This window comes from Dendropsophus ebraccatus, chromosome 3 (assembly GCF_027789765.1).
Source record: "Dendropsophus ebraccatus isolate aDenEbr1 chromosome 3, aDenEbr1.pat, whole genome shotgun sequence".
Lineage (NCBI taxonomy): Eukaryota > Metazoa > Chordata > Amphibia > Anura > Hylidae > Dendropsophus > Dendropsophus ebraccatus.
In genome coordinates, this window is record NC_091456.1 from 117,544,388 (window position 1) to 117,567,214 (window position 22,827).

The 22,827-nt window shown below is 44.4% G+C and overlaps 1 protein-coding gene across 2 annotated transcripts in view; it reads left to right on the top strand.

Annotated features, from left to right (window-relative positions):
* The window catches only part of SH3GL1 (SH3 domain containing GRB2 like 1, endophilin A2), a 247,184-nt gene that overhangs the window by 53,687 nt on the left and 170,670 nt on the right, over window positions 1-22,827 (top strand). For both annotated transcript variants that reach the window (XM_069962566.1, XM_069962567.1), the window contains exon 3: window positions 4,030-4,102. In XM_069962566.1, the coding sequence (XP_069818667.1) occupies window positions 4,030-4,102 (73 nt within the window). The remainder of the gene's footprint in view (window positions 1-4,029; window positions 4,103-22,827) is intronic.

Consider the following 22,827-nt stretch of genomic DNA (forward strand, 5'->3'; position numbering starts at 1 on the left):
CCCCCCAACTCAGCTCTGCTACACCGTCCCCCCAACTCAGCTCTGCTACACCGTCCCCCCAACTCAGCTCTGCTACACCGTCCCCCCAACTCAGCTCTGCTACACCGTTCCCCCAACTCAGCTCTGCTACAATCTCACCCCCAACTCAGCTCTGCTACATCTTCCCCCCATCTCAGCTCTGCTACACCGTCATCTCCTTCATTGTCTCAGCTTTGCTACTTCACCATCATCAGGCATAAGCATTGCATGATGGGAAATGTAGTTTCCTATCTTGGATATAGATCAGCTTTTAGAAAAACTTGTAACTCAGGAACGGCATCAGCTAGAAAGATGGGAGACGGCTCAAAATACTCAGGGGGACTTGGTGAGTAAGGCCAGCTAGGTTTGGGAGCACTACATTTTTTTAGCTCTTGGGGGGAATACCCCTTTATCTTCATAGTAGGAGACCTCCATAACTGCCGGGAGGGATATCTTGGGATTAGTAATTGCTACGATTATGTCATCAGCGAAGAGGCCTATAACATGATCTCTATTAGCAACTCTAATCCCAGATATATCACCCGCGGCAAGCTCCGCCCCCCACGCGATTGCCAACTCAGCTCTGCTTCACCGGCATCCCCAACTCAGCTCTGCTACACCCCCCCCAACTCAGCTCTGCTACACCTCCCCCCCAACTCAGCTCTGCTACACCGTCCCCCCCTCAACTCAGCTCTGCTACACCGTCCCCCCCTCAACTCAGCTCTGCTACACCGTCACCGCCAACTCAGCTCTGCTACACCGTCACCGCCAACTCAGCTCTGCTACACCGTCACCGCCAACTCAGCTCTGCTACACCGTCACCGCCAACTCAGCTCTGCTACACCGTCACCGCCAACTCAGCTCTGCTACACCGTCACCGCCAACTCAGCTCTGCTACACCGTCCCCCAACTCAGCTCTGCTACACCGTCCCCCAACTCACCTCTGCTACACAGTCCCCCCTCCGACTCAGCTCTGCTACACCGTGCCCCCTCCAACTCAGCTCTGCTACACCGTCACTGCCAACTCAGCTCTGCTACACTGTCCCCCCAACTCAGCTCTGCTACACTGTCCCCCCAACTCAGCTCTGCTACACTGTCCCCCCAACTCAGCTCTGCTACACCGTAACCCCAACTCAGCTCTGCTACACCGTCCCCCCAACTCAGCTCTGCTACACCGTCCCCCCAACTCAGCTCTGCTACAGCGTCCCCCCAACTCAGCTCTGCTACACTGTCCCCCCAACTCAGCTCTGTTACATCTCACCCCCAACTCAGCTCTGCTACACCGTTCCCCAACTCAGCTCTGCTACATCTTCCCCCCATCTCAGCTCTGCTACACCGTCATCATCTCCTTCATTGTCTCAGCTTTGCTACTTCACCATCATCAGGCATAAGCATTGCATGATGAGAAATGTAGTTTCCTATCTTGGATATAGATCAGCTTTTAGAAAAACTTGTAACTCAGGAACGGCAGCAGCTAGAAAGATGGGAGACGGCTCAAAATACTCAGGGGGACTTGGTGAGTAAGGCCAGCTAGGTTTGGGAGCACTACATTTTTTTAGCTCTTGGGGGGAATACCCCTTTATCTTCATAGTAGGAGACCTCCATAACTGCCGGGAGGGATATCTTGGGATTAGTAATTGCTACGATTATGTCATCAGCGAAGAGGCCTATAACATGATCTCTGTTAGCAACTCTAATCCCAGATATATCTGTCCGTGCCCTGATTGTGCAAAGGGTTCCATTACAAGAACAAATATAAGGGGGAACAGGGGGCACCCCTGTCTAATCCCATTTGTGATACTAAATGATCGGTAAGTAAATCCAGATGTGAATACGGATGCAGATGGCAGCGTATATAAGGCCATAATAGACCGCAACCCTGACCAGAGATGCCAAACTTAAGCAGAACTGATTCCAGGAACCCCCAGTGTACGCGGTCGAATGCCTTCTCCGCATCCAAAGAAAGGAGCAGAGAAGGCATTCGCCGGCGCTCCACCCAATTAATAAGATTAATGAAACGTCTTGTGCCATCCACTGACACCCTACACCTTTAAAGGAAAAGGAATCCATAACATACTTAGCAAAGGGTTAAGCAAAGAATTCTATAACACACAACTTTGTACAATTACTCTTACCATCCCTAATGAACATCAATGAGGGTATAGTGCAATATATATGTAAAAAATTTTTTTTTTAAACAACCCATATATATATATATATATATATATATATATATATATCTGTGTGTGTGTGTGTGTATATATATATATATATATATATATCCTTCTTCCCGGTATACACCAACTTGAACTAGTTAAGGCATCAGTAACACACAAGCCATAATTCTACGAATAGAAGCCCCACGGCCTTAGTATGCAGAATTAAGATCCAGAGGAGGAACCTGGGCGAGGGGATCTTCTTTTGTTGGTTACCACAGACCATTCTTCCGACACGAGACGAGATGAAGATGATCCGGAGGAGAATATGCCATCATTTTAGGTGCTGTGAGTCGCCATTTCTCCAGCCATTGTAGAACTTGAATAGGTTTAGTGGCGACATGCTTTGCGCCTCCCCACATGACAATCAACTTGACCGGGAATCCCCACTTGTAGGGAATTTGGTGTTCCCTTAGAACTTTTGTAGCCACCGCAAACTCTCTCCTTCTTGCAAGGGTAATGGCAGATAAGTCGGTGAACAGTTGTATGTCCTTGAAGCGGGCAGGCAAATCATTAGCATTTTGGGCGACATACATGAGCTGATCCTTGAAGTGATAGCAATGGAGTCTAGCGATGACATCCCTAGGGGCCGACTGTGGTAGTGATTTAGGCTTAGGGATGCCGTGAGCCCAGTCAATAGTGAGATCCAATTGTGAAGCGGTGGGAATGAGGGCTGCAAATAAATCAGTAAGAAATTCTACTAGATTATCTGGTTTAACAGTCTCTGGGATGCCGCGAAAGCGCACATTGTTGCGGCGTGACCTGTCCTCCAGATCAGCCACCTTCAGGCGGAGAGCTTCCACCTTTTCCTCCATTTCCTCACATGTGTCAGCGACATTATTGTGGGCCTTGGCGAAGTCCGCCATTTTCTTTTCTATATGTAAGGTGCAGTCTCCCAGGTCAGTCACATCATTTTGCATCCCCAGCAGGGCTGTTTGTATGTCGTGCTGCAGAAAAGCTTGCAGCTTAAATGGCAGAGACCTCAGGGTAGATTCAGATACTGGTCTGTCTGTGCCGGTAATTCCCATCCCCTGGCCAGATGTGAGATTGAAAAATGGAGGACCGGATGTCTCACTCACCATCGTCGGGTCTGCAGCCTGTGCACCGTGTGGTAACAGTCCCGGTTCAGACAGCAAGGAGTCGGCAGGTGAGGCAGGTGCTGACAGGGAAACCGGTTCAGACTGGGATCTCTGTGGCATGTCTCCTTCATCTAGATGGGTGCCGCAAGTCAGCACGACAAGAGAAGAACTCCGTCAACTTGCCGGTCTCGGGCTTTTTTGTTTTCCTCATGCTCTATGCAGTCAACGGACACTAGGGAGCAGGACCAGGCAGGAACGGTCACTTGGATATAGCCGGTGTGAGCCGTTAGGGAGTCCAGATACACGGAGCTGTGCTTCACACGTCTGCCTCCATGCAGTGCAGGCCACACCCCCGATGAGGGCAGCTTTCACTCTGGTTAAGAAAAGATTGGAACTGAAAAAAAAATCAAATACTCCCTTATTTTCCCAGCAAAGTGTTGTGTATGAGGGACAAGCGCGTTTTTTTTTTCTGTCTCTAGGATAGGAGCTAAAATGGAATAGCTCCAAGTAAAGAGACTCTGGGGTTGTGAGGCCTTTTTTTTTCTGTTTATTGACTTCCTGGTCTTCAATTTTTTTTTTTTTTTGCTGTGGTTTAATTTATTTTTTAACTCACTTTAATTTTTCATTTATTTAATTTATTTAATTTGATTTAAATTACTTTGCACATATTTGTCTGTTTTAAAAAAAATAAAAATAAATCTATTGTGTTGTTACAGAAGGTTGATGTCACCAGTAAAGCAGTGTCTGAAGTGCTGGCTAAGACCATTGAATATCTGCAACCAAACCCAGGTACTGTGTAAAGTGTTTTCAATGTATTTATTTATTTTAGATTAAAGTTGGGTCACTGCTGAGTGTGAGTGTGAGTGTTTGGCTGAGCGGGCATTTCCTCTGTGTGTGGAAATGTGTCTTTAGAAACTGTTAATCAGCCATCAGAATGGCAGCAGCAGTGAGGGAATAGGCAGGGGAGCATGGTTTAAAGGGGTTATCCAGCGTAAGCAAAATTTTCCTATAAAGCTGCAGTCATATAGAAAATAAAAATCTTATGCCTACTTCTCCATGCTCTACCAGTGCCTCCAGTGCCCACCGTTGACTACAGATTCTTCAATTTCAAGACAGACTGGTCTCGGGAGTGACAGCCACTAAGGGCCCTATTCCACCGGACGATTATCGTTCAGATTATCGTTAAATCGTTCGACTCTAAACGATAATTGTTCGGTTGAAATGCAGTTACCGATTAACCACCGAACAAGAAATCGTTGATCGCATTATAAGACCTGGACCTATTTTTATTGTTGCTCATTCGCAAATCGTTCGCATTGAATAAGACGTAGTTCGGTCGTTCGCAGTAGATACGAACGCAATAGCGAAGAAAAAACTATCACAAATACGATCATAAGTACCGATTATCGTTCCATTGAAATGAGTGAACGTTTTAGGGTCTTTCGTGATAGTTATCGTTAACGATTATGTGAACGATAATCGTCCGTTGGAATAGGGCCCTAACTGAGCCGAGACAGCACCGCAGCCTGTTATTGGCTGAGTGAGCTGTCAGTGCCGAGACAAGTCAGTCTTGATAGTAATGCCTCAGCAGTCAGCGCGGGATAACAGAGACACCAACAGCAGGAGAACAGAGGAGTACAGAGAGTTAAAGGAGAAGTCCGGCGAAAATTTTTATTAAAGTATTATAGTGCCCCCCAAAAGTTATACAAATTACCAATATACACCTGTTACGGGAAATGCTTATAAAGTGCTTTTTTCCCTGCACTTACTACTGCATCAAGGCTTTACTTCCTGGATAACATGGTGATCTCACGACCTGACTCCCAGAGCTGTGCGGGCTGTGGCTGCTGGAGAGGATGATGGCAGAGGGGTGCCATAGCAATCTATCACCGATCTGATGGATCTTTGCTGTGTATATACACAGCATTGATCTCTATGAGAGATCAGTGCTGTCTATATACAAGTCCCCCAGGGGGACTTCTAGTTAAAGTAAAAATAAAAGTAAAAATGTTTTTTTATTAATAAAAAATCTCCTCCCCTATTAAAAGTCCAAATCACCCCCTTTTCCCATTTTATAAATATAAATAAACAAATAAACATATTTAGTATCGCCGCGCACGTAATCGCCCAAACTATTAATTTATCACATTCCTGATCTCGCACGGAAAACGATGTAAGCGCAAAAAAAAATCCTAAGTGCAAAATTGCGCATTTTTGGTCGCATCAAATCCAGAAAAAATGTAATAAAAAGTGATCAAAAAGTCGCAATCAAGGTACCGATAGAAAGTACATGTCATGGCGCAAAAAATGACACCTCACACAGCCCCATAGACCAGGGATAAAAGCGCTATAAGCATGGGAATAGAGCGATTTTAAGGAAGGTATATTTGTTAACAATGGTTTGAATTTTTTACAAGCCATCAGATAATATAAAAGTTATACATGTTACATATTGTTGTAATCGTAACAACTTGAGGAACATGCATAATAAGTTAGTTTTACCATAGGGCAAACGGCGTAAATGCAAAACTCCCCGAAATCAAAACAAATTCCTTCTTATTTTATTTTATTTTTTTAATTTGACAGCGCAAATGATTTTTTTTCCAGTTTCGCAGCATATGTTATGGAAAAATAATGCCTTTCATTGCAAAATACAATTGGTTTTGCAAAAAATAAGGGCTCATGTGGGTCTCTAGGTGTAAAAATGCAAGCGCTATGGCCTTTTAAACATAAAGTGGAAAAAGCAAAAGTGCAAAAACGAAAATTGGCTTTGACCTTAAGGGGTTAATGCCCTAAAAGTGCCCCCACACTGTGCACCAATACATACGGTAGTTATCTTATAACACTCCCACCATACAGTGATTACATATTGCCTCAAAATTGCTCTGAACAAAACATATCACCAATATCACAAAAAGATATCGCCAATAATACCATTACATAATACCCCCACACCATGACCACTACCACCACAGACCCTATAACAGAGTGCAGTTACATCCAGTGACTCACAGGTGGTTTTTTTTTTCTCTCTCCATCCAGCGTGGGCCACCTTGAAGTCTTCCCCTGGCTGTGAATCCTCTCTCAAGAATCTGCTAGAGAAACCTTTTAGTCTCCAACACATACAGTAGTTAGGTCCCCTGTATCCCTATATAGTAGTTACACACCTCCGTGCCCCCCATAGTTTTAAGGTGTCCCTGTGCCCCAATTAATAATTATGTATGCTCTGTGCCCCACTTATAGTAGCAAGGTTCCTCTGTGCAGCCACAATGTAGTATAGACCGCTGTGTGCTGCCGCCAGTAGTATATAGACCCCTGTGTGCTGCCCCCAGTAGTATATATCCTTTGTGCACTGCCCAGTAATATATACCCCTTTTGTGCTGCCCCATTAATAGAGACCCCCTGTTGAATATAGACCTAAATTCTCCCATGGTTGTATATAGGCCCCCTAAATGCTTCCCCAGTTGTATATAGATGCTCTAAATGCTCCCCCAGTAGTATATAGACCCCTTGTGTGCTGCCCCAAATAGTATATAGAGCCAATGGCTCCTGCTCTGTCAGTGCTGCTGCATTTTAACTTGTTACGAGCGTTCGTAGTCACAGCAGCGGGCGGGGGTGGGCTTCATGGATTGGTAAGTAGATTAACTACTTTCCCATCCCGATGGCGCCCCTCCCTGACAGGCTGGTGGTCGGTGCCCTGTGCAACCGCACTGGTCACACATAACAAACGCCGGCCCTGCTCAGGGGAGCCCCTGTCATGTGATTTTAATCAGTGGGCCCAGTGCAAATGTGAATCAGCTTTGGTGTGCTTCAATAAATATCAAGATTGGCCTGCGACTTTGCAATTTTTTAATTTTGGCCCACTGTGTGTTTCAGTTTGACACTCCTCAAACATTTTCCACATTTTACAAGCATATCTTTTTGTAACTATGCGTCTTTTTTTAAAAGTGATTATCTGGCTTTTGAGAATATCATTGAGATTTTTACTTTATCTGAGGGTTTTGATGTACCCATGTCCTTAAATTATAATAATCTATACTAAGAACCAGTCTTTGGATACAGCATTTTTAAAACTTTCCAAACCATTTTTATAACCCATTCCGAACCTCTCCATTACTGCCCAACGGAACTTCCATTACGCCCTATCGAACACCTTAATGGCGTCCAAAGACAGGATGGAGTGGGAGCCCTGCCTGGAGCTAGTCTGAATGTTACCAAATAGTCTCTGAATGTTGTAACTAGGGATGGTCCGAACCTGCCGAGGTTCGGATCCGTATGAACCTGAACTCTCGGCATCAGATTCCCGCTTTCTGCCCGCTCCGTGCAGCGGGTGGGTACAGCGGGAGGACCGCCTGGAAAATTGGGATACAGCCTATAGCTGTATCCCAGTTTTCCAGGCGGTCCTCCTGCTGTATCCACCCTCTCCACGGAGCGGGCAGACAGCTGGAATCATTGCCGAGAGTTCGGGTTCGTACGGATCCGAACCTCGGCAGGTTCGGACCATCCCTAGTTACAACATTCAGAGACTATTTGGTAACAATAGGTTCGGACCATCCCTATTTGTAACTTGCCTTTTTTCAGGAATAAACCTGCCAAAATAAAAAAAAAAAAAAAAAAGTAAAATAATTTTATGTCCGTATTCAACAAAGACATTGGCCTAAATGACTCAACCAAAAAGTGATCCTTCCCTTTTTGAGGATCAACACTATCAAAGCCTGCTTTCTTAAGGTCAGCAACCACCCCTCAACATGCTCTGCTTTGTAAGATCCTAAACAACGGGGAGAGCACACCATCTCCCATCCTCTAAGTGTCAAAGGGCAGACCGCCCTGCAGCTCTTAGTTCTTCCATCTCTATCGGGCATTCAAAACCTTGGTCTGGTTTACAGGGACTTTTGGAAACTCGATCAGATCAAGGAAGAGATCAAGCTCCTCCGTAGAGTATTTTGGAGGTGTAAAACCTTGAATAAAAGCAGAAGAACTCTTGAAAAATCACTTTCAGGCATCTGGTGATCTGCATATCCTCTCATTTAATTATCGGTCTATCTACCATCAACGTATTTGGAATATCTTCCTCTGGACTTTTAACGTGATATGTAAACTTTTTTTTTTTCTTTCCTAACCCCCTTTTTGATCTGTGTTATTTCCTTAAATTGACTCTGTACCTACAATCTGCCCCCCCCCCCCAACCGTTTTGTACTGCTGCTTTTAATCCAAGAATTGTCCCGGGGTCCATTCAGAAGGAATGCCCCTGGGCAAGATTTCTCGTATTCATCACTTGTCTAAACACTGCACCTGTGCTGGATCGTTAAGGCACATGTGCAGTGTTCAGACAAGTGGTAATTAGGAGAGATCCTGTCCAGGGGCATTCCTAATAGTGAAGAGGGTGGGAAGGACGGAGAGGCGGTGCAAGCCTAGGGCAGTTCTTTTAAACTTGATTAACCCCTTAATGACCGCGGGCGTAAATGTACGCTCCCGAAGCCCGTGCCTTAACGCAAATGGACGTACATTTACGCCCGCGGTTTCCGTGATTGCTGTGTGTACACACACAGCTATCGGGGAAGATGGCCTGCTATAAAGTATAGCAGGCCTTCTCTGCTCGTCGGCACGGGGGGGTGGCCCATCACTGCAATCAAACAGTTAAAAAAAATGTGTCCCCGGGTTCTGCACCCCTCAGCTAGGTAGCTGAGGGGTGCAGAACAAGTGTGTGTGGTGTAGGTGCACCATACTCACCTGATCCGGGCGTCCCGAGTAAAGATGGGTGATCCCGAGTCGTCTGACTTAGGCTCCCGTCGGCTCTTCGGGCTCCCACGTTGTCTGACTTCGCCAATCTTCGGCTCCCTTGTCGTCTAACTTCGTCAATCTTGGGCAGCTTCGCTCTAATGCTCTGCTGATCAGTGTATATTATACACTTATAATTTACTTTGGTGTAAAAAGTGTTGTTGTTTTTTTTTATGCGCCCCAACGCCGCTGAGTGCAGCATTAACTCCTTTCTTGGCGTAGGTTTTTTTGTCTTTTTTTTTTTTTTTAACAGTAAAAAACACTACATTACACTACACTACATTATACATTTACATACCCCATATACCAATCCCCGTATAAAAATGGCCCCCAGGGTATTTTCGGCGGCAGAGGCATAAGCTATTATTGCCTCCGACACCGAAACAGCCAGTGAGGATAAACGGGGGGATCCTTTTTTCCTCCATTTATCCTCCTCCTCATCCAGTGACGTATCTGGGGGTAGCGTAGCGTCGTCCGCCCAAAGAATGAACACGTTCATTCTTTGGACAGAGGGCGGAATCCGCCGTTTATAGAATGGAGTCTATGACATGGGTGGAGACTCGTGCTTGCATCAGTCTGCCGACGGGTTATCAGTCGCCATTCCGCAGTGTGCACGTACCCTTAGAGTGTATGAAGGAAGGGACACCCGAATCCAGCCTCCATCCTCGAAATTAGTGGGGGGATCGTTTGGGAACTGATCTTCCCACTGCTGGATAAAGGTTACCACATATACGAGCATAACTTTTATTCCAGCATCCCCCTCTTCTGGTCTCTCGCTGCCCGAGCTACTGTAGCTTGTGGCACGATCCGAAAATATCCGAAGCAGTAATTAAAGCCCTAATATTAAGCAGCCATAGAGCGGACCCAGCGCTTCTGGATATGATACCCCGTATCGCACCAGGGCAACATTTTCCAGGTGACGTTCCGCACACCCCAAATTGCAGACCCCAGAAAAAGTGCAGTGTGCGCCATAACAGGGAGATCAGGAAGGACACAATTTTCCAGTGTGACACCTGTCCTGATCACCCGGCCTCCGCATACAAGATCGCTTTAAGGAATACCACATCATACCACGTCATTGGAGTTCTACATTTTCTAAATTCCTACCCTTATTCCTATTTTAGGGGTCACGTTGATCCAGGGATTATTCTGATCGCCATTATGGAGTTGGGAAGGAATTTTTTCCCAGCGATGAGGCTACTGTCATCTGCCTCACTAGGGTTTTTTGCCTTCCTCTGGATCAACACAGGTTGAATTTGATGGACTCCTGTCCTTTTCAACTTTTATAAACTAATAATTGGCATTAATACCCCCAAATAAATAAAAAATTGTCCCTTTCCCCAACTAAATAGGTATGGCCCCCATTCCCATTAGAGGCTTGCCATGATGCAATTACAAAGCCCTTGTGCTGCCAGGACGGTAAAATCCCCCCACAAGTGACCCCATTCTGGAAACTACACCCCATAAGGAATGTAACAAGAGGTGCAGCAGGGATATGGCACCCCTGTAACGGGCACATTTGTGCTGTGAAAATGGAAAAAAAAAAAAAATGGTCTTTTTTATTTTTATTTTCACAGCACATGTTCTACATATGTGCCAGTCACCAGTGGGGTCCATATGCTCACTGCACCCTTTGTTAGAATCCTTGAGGGGTGTAGTTTCCAGAATGGGGTCACTTGTGGGGGGATTCTACTGTCCTGGCAGCACAGGGGCTTAATTGCGACATGGCCTCAATCCTCCATTCCAGCTTCTAAATGGCACTCTGTCCCTTTTGGTGGCTTGCCCTGTGCCCATATGGCACATTAAGTCCACATGTGGGGTATTTTCGTACTCAGAATATTACCCTACATGTTTTGTGTTCATTTTCTTTTTTAACCCCTTGTGGAAATAGAAAAAAATCAAGGCTAGATCAACTTTAGTGTAAATTCTTTTTAATTTTTACACTAAATCATTGATCTTGTCTTAATTTTTTTTTTTTCATTTTAACAAGGGGTTAAAAGAAAAAACACAATGTGTAGAGCAATTTCTGCCTAGTATGTAAATACCCCACATGTGAACATAAAGTGCCAAGCGGATGCAGGGTAAGCCTCCAAAGGGAAGAAGCGCCATTTGGCTTTTGGAGACTGGATTTGGCTGGAATGGATTTCGAGAGCCATGTTGCATTTAAAAGGCCTCTGTGTTGCCAAGACAGTTGAAACCCCCCACAAGTGACCCCATTAGGGAAACTACACCCCTCAGGGAATGTAACAAGGGGTGTAGTGAGCATATGGACCCCACTGGTGACGGGCACAAATGTGGAACAATGGCTTCAAAATGAAATATTACATTTACACTATAATGTTTGTTTATCCTTGAATTTTTCATTTTAACAAGTGTTTAAAAGTGAAAAAAACACACAAAATGTGTAGAGCAATTTGCCCTGAGTCCGTAAATACCCCACATGTTGACATAAAGGTCCATGTGGCCGCAGGGCAAGCCTCCGAAGGGAAGGAGCGCCATTTGGATTTTGGAGGCTGGATTTGGCCAGAATGGATGATGAACGCCATGTCGCATTTACAGAGCCTTCGTTCTGCCAAGACAGTGAAAAACCCCCACAAGTGACCCCATTTTGAAAACTACAGCCCTCTAGGAAGGGGTGCAGTGAGGATATGGACCCCTTGATAACGGACACATTTGTGCCATGAAAGTGAAAAAATGTAAATTTTCCCTTTCACGTCACATTGTTCCACATTTGTGCCCGTCACCATCGGGGTCCATATGCTCACTGCACCCCTTGTTAGATTCCTTGAGCGGTGTAGTTTCCAGAATGGGGTAACTTGGGGGGGGGGGGGTCCAGTGTAGCCCTTGAAATATATTCCAGTGGAATCCAGCTTACAAATGCGAATTAGCGCTCCTTCCCTTTGGAGGCTCGTCCTGCGCCGGCTTGGCACTTTATGTCCACATGTGGGGTATTTCTATACTCTGGAGAAACTGCGCTACATGTTTGGTGTTTTTTCTCTTCTTTCCTTTATCCCCTTGTAAAAATGAAAAATTGAAGGCTAGAGCAACGTTTTAATGTAAAAAATAGAATTTTTCCTTTTTCACGCCACATTGTTCTGAAAGTCTTTGAAGCTCCTATGGGGTCAAAAAGCTCACCGGATCCCTTGTTACATTCCTTGAGGGGTGTTCTTTTCTAAATGGTGTCCCTTTAGGGGTATTTTTTTATGTTTTGGCACCCCAGAGCCTCTGCCAACCTGAAGTGGTACAGTCAAAAATGACCAAAGGCGCTCCTTTATATCTGAGGCTTGTGGTTGCGTCAAATAGCGCAATAGGGCCACATCTGGGGTATTTCTATAAACTGCAGAAATGGGACAATCAATATTGGAGTGCATTTCTCTGGTAATAGGTTTACAATTATGAAAGATATTGGATTACAATAAAATCACTGCACAGAAAATTACAATTTTCAGATTTCCTACACACTTAGCTTTTATTTCTGTGACTCCCCTAAAGGGTTAAACTTTCTAGATGTGCTTTTGCAGCGTTTTGGGGGGGGGGGGGGGGGTTGGAGTGCAGTTTCTAACGTGGGGTGCTTTGTGGGGCTTTCTAACATACAGTCCCCTCAAATACACTTTTAGGCTAGGTTCAGACGCTGTAACTGTGCGGCTGTATTTGCGGCTGTAATTGTGCGGCGGTATTTTTGGTGGTTCGTGTGTATGCTTGGAAGTATAGGATATGCGGCTGCACAGTGCACACTATGTCTGAATCTACGGCCCGATCGTAATTGGACCCGTAAAAAATGAACAAGACCATTGTTTGCGGCTGGACATGCGGCCGAGGATTGACAGGCGGTCCGTACGGAGTACTTCAAAAATAGCCGGCAATGATGCCGAATGCCGATGCCTCTAATAGTTAATATATTAAATTACTAAAACACATTTTCTTTGTAATAAAGACACTTTCGTTGTTCAATAATTTCTTTGTAATAAAGACACTTTCGTTGTTCAATAATTTATTTCTAACGAATCCATCATTTTGCAATTAAATATACTGTTAAAATAAATAGATATATAAATAAATGTATATTTATCTATATATTTATTTTTTGACAGTATATTTAATTGCACAATGATGGATTCGTTAGAATTAAATTATTGAACACCGAAACTGAATTTATTTCCACGAAAATGTGTTTTATTAATTAAATATTAATTAGTACAGGAAGCTCCATAAGCCGTTAATTCATATTCCCGGCAATAGAGCATTCTGTACTAATCATCACTTAACTTTAATTAAAACATCAAATGTTTCTTCTAATTATGTTATGACAATAGCATTATTAGAAGAAACATTTAGAATTATATGTGCGCTCAGCTGATTGGCTGATCGGCTGAGCGTACATATAATTAGCGGGTCCGCAGTACAGTGACTTCATTGTGCTGCGGACCAGCGAAGAGGACACATCGGGGTGAGTATAGAGCTCTCCCCACCCCCTCCCCTGCACTGCACCCCTCCCAGCAAGGAAGGGGGGTCACTTAACCCCTTCCTTGCTGGGATGGGTGCAGTCTGACATCAGTCTGGCCCCCAGGGGGTTAAGGGGGATGCAATACATCCTCCCTTAACCCCTTGGGGGCCAGACTGTAAGCAGCGATCTGTAAAGATGCTGCATACTGTAAGGAGCACAACACCGCTCACAATGATGGGTGTTGTGCTCCTGTTTGTGTGTTTTTTGTGTGTTTCTCCCTTTTTGTTTTTCAGATATCGGTATCCTGGGGATTACGTCGGATTCCATGGACTACGTCGATGACCAGCGGTTGTTGTTTTAATTTTTTTAATAAAATGGTCAATGAGGGGTGTGGGGGTGTTTTTATTTGAATAAAAAAAATTTTAAACTTGTGTCTTGTCTTTATTTCTTTACTTTATAGACTTAGTAGTGGAAGCCGTCTAATAGACGGAATCCATTACTAAGTTGGGGCCTAGTGTTAGCCGGTATAAAATGGCTAACACTAACCCCCTATTATTACCCCAGTACCCAATGCCACCAGGGGTACTGGGAAAGAGCCGGGTGCCAGTGGTCCCGGAGCGTCAAAATTGGCGCTCCTGGACCGGGCGGCAGCAGGCTGGTAAGATTTAGGCTGGGGAGGGCCTAAACCAATGGTTCTTCCCACCCTGGTGTTACCAGGCTGCTGTCGTTTGGTTTTTAACCCGGCTGGTTATAAAAATAGGGGGGACCCTATGCGGTTTTTTTAAATAAATAATTAAAAAAAAACGCATAGGGTCCCCCCTATTTTTATAACCAGCCGGGTTAAAAACCAAACGACAGCAGCCTGGTAACACCAGGGTGGGAAGAACCATTGGTTTAGGCCCTCCCCAGCCTAAATCTTACTAGCCTGCTGCCGCCCGGTCCAGGAGTGCCAATTTTGACGCTCCGGGACCACTGGCACCCGGCTCTTCCCAGTACCCCTGGTGGCATTGGGTACTGGGGTAATAATAGGGGGTTAGTGTTAGCCATTTTATACCGGCTAACACTAGGCCCCAACTTAGTAATGGATTCCGTCTATTAGACGGCTTCCACTACTAAGTCTATAAAGTAAAGAAATAAAGACAACACACAAGTTAAAAAAAATTTTTATTCTAATAAAAACACCCCCACACCCCTCATTGACCATTTTATTAAAAAAATTAAAACAACAACCACTGGTCATCGACGTAGTCCATGGAATCCGACGTAATCCCCAGGATACCGATATCTGAAAAACAAAAAGGGAGAAACACAAAAAAAAAAACACAAACAGGAGCACAACACCCATCATTGTGAGCGGTGTTGTGCTCCTTACAGTATGCAGCATCTTTACAGATCGCTGCTTACAGTCTGACCCCCAAGGGGTTAACCCTTTAAGGACATGGCCCATTTTCGTTTTTAAGGTTTTCGGTTTTTCCTCCTTGTGTTTAAAAGGTCATAGCACTTGCATTTTTCCACCTAGAAACCCACATGACCCCTTATTTTTTGCTTCACTAATTGTACTTTGCAATTACAGGCTGAATTTTTGCATAAAGTACACTGCGAAACCAGAAAAAAATTCAAAGTGTGGTGAAATTGAAAAAAAAAACGCATTTCTTTTATTTGGGGGAAATGTGTTTTTACGCCATTCGCCCTGTGGTAAAACTGACTTGTTATGCATGTTCCTCAAGTCGTTACGATTAAAACGATATATAACATGTATAACTTATATTGTATCTGATGGCCTGTAAAAAATTCTAACCGTTGTTAACCAATATACGTGCCTTAAAATCGCTCCATTCCCAGGCTTATAGCACTTTTATCCTTTGGTCTATAGGGCTGTGCGAGGTGTAATTTTTTGCGCCATGATGTGATCTTTCTATCGGTACCTTGATTGCGCATATACGACTTTTTGATCGCTTTATATTACATTTTTTCTGGATTTGATGCGACCAAAAATGCGCAATTTTGCACTTTGGGATTTTTTTGCGCTGACGCCGTTTACCGTACGAGATCAGGAATGTGATTAATTAATAGTTCGGGCGATTACGCACGCGGCGATAGCAAACATGTTTATTTATTTATTTATTTGTTTACTTTTATTTAAAACCTGGGAAAAGGGGGGTGATTCAGACTTTTATTAGGGGAGTGGGCTTTTTACTATTAACAACACTTTTTTTTTTTTTTTTACACATATACTAGAAGCCCCCCTGGGGGACTTCTAGTATATACACTGTGATCTCTCATTGAGATCTCTGCAGCATAGATATGCTGCAGAGATCCATGAGATCGGCACTCGTTTGCTTTCGGCTGCTGCAGCCGAAAACGAACGAGTGCCGAGCCGAGGACGGCGCCATCTTGGACGCGTCCCCGGCCGGCATCAGTAACGGAGATCGCTCCTCCGGGACAAGGTCCCGGAGGAGCGATCTCCCCCACTAGACACCAGGGAAACGTTGCCTCCGGTAATCGGAGGCAGCTGTCAACTTTGACAGCTGCCTCCGATTAGCTAATTAGCGGGCACGGCGATCAGACCGTGCCCGCTAATAGCGGCGGTCCCGGGCTACTCGCGGCACCTGGGATCGCGGCACTTCAAAGCGGGGCCGCCGCGCGGCCCCGCTTTGAAGTGCAAGTGAGGACATATGACGTAGGGGTACGTCATATGTCCTTAAGAGGTTAAGGGAGGATGTATTGCATCCCCCTTAACCCCCTGGGGGCCAGACTGATGTCAGACTGCACCCATCCCAGCAAGGAAGGGGTTAAGTGACCCCCCTTCCTTGCTGGGAGGGGTGCAGTGCAGGGGAGGGGGTGGGGAGAGCTCTATACTCACCCCGATGTGTCCTCTTCGCTGGTCCGCAGCACAATGAAGTCACTGTACTGCGGACCGGCTCATTATATGTGCGCTCAGCCGAACAGCCAATCAGCTGAGCGCACATATAATTCTAAATGTTTCTTCTAATAATGCTATTGTCATAACATAATTAGAAGAAACATTTGATGTTTTAATTAAAGTTAAGTGATGATTAGTACAGAATGCTCTTTTGCCGGGAATATGAATTAACGGCTAATGGAGCTTCCTGTACTAATTAATATTTAATTAATAAAACACATTTTCATTGAAATAAATACAGTTTCTTTGTTCAATAATTTAATTCTAACGAATCCATCATTGTGCAATTAAATATACTGTCAAAAAATAAATATATATATAAATATACATTTATTTATATATATATTTATTTTAACAGTATATTTAATTGCAAAATGATGGAATTGTTTACATTTAATTATTGAACAATGAAAGGGACTTTATTACAAAGAAAATGTGTTTTATTAATTCAATATATTAACCATGAGAGACATCGGCTATAGTGCAGAGGATCGCAAACCCCGGTAATAGCGATTCATGTAAACTGTGTTCCCTGCTTTCCCAGATGCATTCCAGAGGTGTTTGCATCACTTTCTTAAGATTTTATTTGTTATTTTTAGTTAAACCAGATTTCCAAGTAAATGACCGTATGTTTTGAGCCGCATGTCTATTTTTTCCCACGGCCGCAGTTTCACCCGCACATTTACAGCCGCATAAAAAATACAGCCGCACAGTTACAGCGTCTGAACCTAGCCTTAGGCTGGGTTCACACTACGTATATTTGAGGCTGTATATTTCAGGCCTTATAGCAACCAAAACCAGGAGTGGATTGAAAACACAGAAAGGATCTGTTCACACAATGTTAAAACTGAGTGGATGGCCGTCATATTACGGGAAATAACTGCCATTATTTCAATATAACAGCCATTGTTTTAAAATAACAGCAAATATTTGCCATTAAATGACGGCCATCCACTCAATTTCAACATTGTGTGAACAGATCCCTTCTGTGTTTTTAATCCACTCCTGGTTTTGGTTGCTATGAGGATCTGACTTTAGGACCAAATACAGCCTCAAATATACGTAGTGTGAACATAGCCTAAACCTGAACAGGTCCCTAAAAATATCTTAGTTTGAAATTTTACAGAAAATTTCGAAAATTGCTGCTAATGTTTTAAGCTTTTTGTTGTCTAAAAAAATGAAAGCTAGTTTAAGAAATGCTGCCAACACAAAGTAGACATGTTGCTAATGCTATATAATTTATCTGGCATAACCATTTTCTGTATAAGCAGAAAAGTTTCAAATTTCATAAAGATTCGTTATAAGTGTCGACTCCAATTTACCAGAAATATAAAGTACCATATGTCACAAGAAAACAATCTCAGAATCAGCACTCCCAAATTATTAATGAATAAATTGACACAGGTCATATTCATAAAATTTGTCTCGGTCCTTAAGGGGTTAATCCTAAGTGTTGTACTAAACTTGGTGCCTAGTTCCTTTATAATAACTTACATTGGGGCGTGATCTGATAAGCTACAACAGGGGTGTCAAACTCAAATACGCAGTGGGCCAAAATTAAAATATTGGACAACGTCGCGGGCCAGCCTTGATAATTATTGAGGCATGAATGACGAGGGCCTGGCACTGTCATAGAAGCATACGGCATTCCTGGCACTGTCAGTGGTGTGCATCTCCCATTGCTGTGCATTATGATAAATGACGTGATATATTGCTATGCCATGATTAAACCCCAACCCATGTAATAGCCAACCCGCCAATATTGCCCCATGTAGTAGCCAACCCAACCAAAATTGCCCCACATAATAGCCAGCCCTCTGAATATTGCCCAAATAGTAGCCAGCCCACCACGTGTCCCATTAAGTAGCCAGCCCTCCCCCATAGTCTCTTATATAGTAGCCAGCAGTAGCCAGCCCTCCCCAATAGTCTCATATAGTATCCAGCCCTCCCCAATAGTTTCATATAGTAGCCAGCCCTCCCCAATAGTCTCATATAGTAGCCAGCCCTTCCCCATAGTCTCCTATATAGTAGCCAGCCCTCCCCCATGGTCTCTTATATAGTAGCCAGCCCTCCCCAATAGTCTCATATAGTAGCCAGCCCTCCCCAATAGTCTCATATAGTAGCCAGCCCTTCCCCATAGTCTCCTATTTCATAGCCAGCCCTTCCCCATAGTCTCCTATTTCATAGCCAGCCCTCCGTCATGGTCTCTTATATAGTAGCCAGCCCTCCCCAATAGTCTCATATAGTAGCCAGCCCTCCCCAGTAGTCTCATATAGTAGTCAGCCCCCCTATAGTCTATTATATTGTAGCCATGGTGGGCCAGATTTAATTCAAACTCTGAATTGCCTGGTGGGCCAAAAATAATGGCACTAGGGGCCAGAGTTTGACATGACTGAGCTGCATGGTAAGTAACTAATTTTAGAAGTCTTATGATTCACAGGCTGACACCCCAGTGCAAAATGTATTCTAGAAATAACCCTATGTGTCTTATTGCAACAGAAGTATTCATGTTTCCTGTGTTTCTACATCTCCAGAGGTCTACCAACCCACCTCAGTACACAGTTTTGTTAATCGGGTAATTCCCTGGACCACACTACACTCTTCCTCTGCATACCTAAAAAAATATATCAAAAACACCAAAACAAAAAAAAAAGCGGGGCGGGGGGGGGGAATAAACTAAGGGCTCGTTCACACAGAGCAAAAGCAGCTGAATTTCTGCTAAATTTCTGCCGTTAAAATAGGTGCAGAGCTAATTTCCATTGTGTTGAATGGAAATTCTGCTCTACAGTTCACACGGTGGAATTTCCGCACTGAACTAATCCGCTTTCCGCCAGAAGAATGAACATGTTCATTCTTCCGCTAGCGGAAGCCTATACAAATCAATAGGGCTCTCATTTTCTGTTTCAGCGCGGAATACAAGCGGAAATTACGCGCTGAATCAGCGCGGAAATGGGGAAAAAAGGGGGGATGAGGATTCTAGTATATATTCTGGTATAGTCTAGTTTACTCGCCAAATACTCGCTGAATTTCAGCGCTGAATGCATGCGGATTCAGCGCGGATTCTTCGAGTATTCCGCGCTGAATTTGTCAAGAGCTGATTACGAGCTGAACACTTTCCTAGCGGAATACGCAGGGATTCTGCTTACATTCTGCTTATATTCTGCTCGGAATTCAGCGTCAGTTGATTTCAGGCGGAAATATTTCCTCGCGTAATCCGCCTCTTTTGCTCTGTGTGAACGTAGCCTAATGAAACTATTCACAGAAACCCCTTAAGTTTCACCAGATGTGTGGAGGTAAACTATACCTGGAGAGCATTTCTTATGGTGCGTTTACACACACAGATTTATTTGACAAATCTTTTAACCCAAAGCCAGGAACAGACTATAAACAGAGAACAGGTCATAAAGGAAAGACTGAGATTTCTCCTCTTTTTAAATCCATTACTGGCTTTGGCTTCAATAAAGTGTCAAATAAATCTCTCTGTATAAACGCACCATTAATCATATCAAAAACTGACCCTCTTTTCACTTGTTCCCCCGTTTACTACCCCCTCCCCTATCTATCGCCAGATCTCTTCCTACAGCATTAAACTCCCCCGCCCCCCTGGTGCCACAATCACAATTTTTTTTTCTGTGTGTCAGAGGCATAGTCTGGATAAGCTGACTATGCCATTATATATCCAATCATGATTCCGGTTTTCCCTTGCTGTCCTAAGTATGACTTCCCTGTCTCTAGAAAACAATGCCTTTAAAGGGGTTCTCCAGCTAAAATCTTTTTCTTTCAAATCAACTGGTGTCAGAAAGGTATATAGATTTGTAATTTACTTCTATTTAAAAATTTCAAGTCTTCCCATACTTATTAGCTGCTGTATGTCATGCAGGAAATGTTGTTTTATTTTCAGTCTGACACAGTGCTCTCTGCTGACATCTCTGGGCGAGATAGGAACTGTCCAGATCAGGAGAGGTGTTCTATGGGGATTCATATATAACCGAGGCAGAACTCCTGTCTCGGCCAGAGATGTCAGCAGAGAGCTCTGTGTCAGACTGAAAATAAAACATTTCCTGTAGTACATACAGCAGCTAATAAGTATGGGAAGACTTGAGATTTTTTAATAGAAGTCAATTACACAGCTATGTAACTTACTGATATCAGTTGATTTGAAAGAAAAAGATTTTTGCTGGACAACCGCTTTAAAGGGGTATCCAGAGAGAATCTTTTTCTTTAGAATTAACTTGTTTCAGATAGTTAGTTCTATTTAAAAGTCTGAGGGTAGGTTCACACTACGGAATCCGCACGGATAAGTTCTGTCGGATTCTGTGATTCGTACCCTCTTGCGGACGCTCGCCTTTCTATCGGCTCCATTCCATAGACACCATTCTATGGGCGGGCCAATTCCGCTATCCGCCGAAAAAATTGTCACGTCAGTTCTTTCAGAGGAATCCACCTGAACATAGAATGGTGTGTATGGCATGTGCGGATAGGCGCGCCGTCGTGAACGGGTATGAGCCATGAAATCTGCCGGAATTTATCCGCACGGATTCCGTAGTGTGAACCTACCCTTACACAGTGATCTCTGCTGACATCTCTGTCCGAGGCAGGAACTGTCCTGAGCAGGAAAGGTTTTCTATGGGGATTTGCTGCTGCTCTGGACAGTTCCTGTCTCAGACAGAGGTGGCAGCAGAGAGCACTGTGTCTGGAAAGAAAACAACACTAAGTCCTCTGTCATGAACAGTTTCAACAAGCAAAGTTGTAATAGATGTTAGCAAAGCAGAGCTGGTTAGACCCCTTAGTCCTCTTACACTAGCTGAGGTATTATAGATGTTAGCAGAGCAGATAAAACTTGTCTGTCACAAACAGTTTCCCCCTCGACATGACAGCACCAACCAGAGAGAGGGACTCCGCCCCTACAGGGACAGAAAACCTAGAGAGATAAAAGAGCAGGCCCTCCTCTTCCTCCTTAGTGGTTTTCCTGTCCCTGCGGGAAGCCTGGAGACAGCGTGTCAAGATTAGACCGGAGCTCCCTCTATTCCCTGGGGCTGTGAGAAGGCTAAGGGGGACGCTCTAGAGGCTGTAGTTCGGCCTAAGACCTACTCACTATGGCGACTGTCGGGTCGGGGCTGTAGTCAGTCAGCGGGCCGGGGCGCTGGAAATTCCGAAAAATAACGTGTGTTGACGCTCTGAAGTTAAGATAGCCGAGAAACAAGCTGGGAGGCATTGCGGTGACGCGTCGGGAAGTTCCGGAAGCCGAGTCGCATGCCAGAAGTGACGCCAGGCACCAACCACACGTTGGTGGTGAGGAGGCCGGTCACTGGCATTTCGTGGACCAATGAGTGAGAAGAAGGAAGCAGCGGGGCCAGCAGAAAATCCCAGGGTACCAGCGGGCTGAGGGTTGCCTTTTAAGGTAAAACAAGGTTATATGTAACTGAATGGATGTAATGTTTTCTTAGGAGGATGAGCCTAAAAGGTCCTTAAAGAGTGCTAAGAAGGAGTGTAGGATTTGTAGGGGCAGACTGCCTTCAGAAATGGATTGTCCTACATGCGACTCCTGTGTAAACAAGATAGTGGCAGCAGAGGTTCCTAATATATCTTCTATACTAGAATCTATGAAGTGAGTGTTCCCTTTATAAACAGCCCTGAATTATGCTGGTAATTGATGCTGGTAATTGATGACCTTATCAGTTAGTCAGCAGATGGCTGAATGTATGTATATTTTCCTGTTATAGGGAAATTATTAAGGAAGAAATCCAAAGCTCCTTACAAGCGATACAAGCTTGATCGCTTGTGCCATGTGCTGATCAGCACTTTTTATCCCCTGCCACCATAAATGATTGGGGACAGGGGATAGAAAGTGTTAAAGGTCGCCCCCCAGTCGCCCCCCAGTCACCCCCCAGTCACCCCCCCCCCCCTTCCCCATATACTCACCTGATCCTGGGAGGTCCTTCCTCCTCGGCGTCCAGGCTGCTTCTGAAGTGCGCATGCGCTCCAGAACCAGCCAACTCTGAAAATTTAAATTGACAGAGACCAATTTGGTCTCTGTCACTGAACTATGATTTATGTGATAGAAAATATCACAGTTATCATAGTAATATAGTGAAAATGAATGTGTAAAGTACAAAAAGTGAAAAACATACAAAAAAAATAAAACACACACTTTTTATTATAGTAATTGCAGTTTACTCCCAAATTACCCCTAAACCCCCCCCCCCAGATTACCCGTAACCACCGCAGGTTGCCCGTAATCACGCCAGATTGCATGTAAACCCCCCAGATTACATGTAACCACTGCACGTTGCCCGTAACCACCGCACATTGCCCGTAACCACCGCACATTGCCCGTAACCACCGCACGTTGCCCGTAACCACCGCACA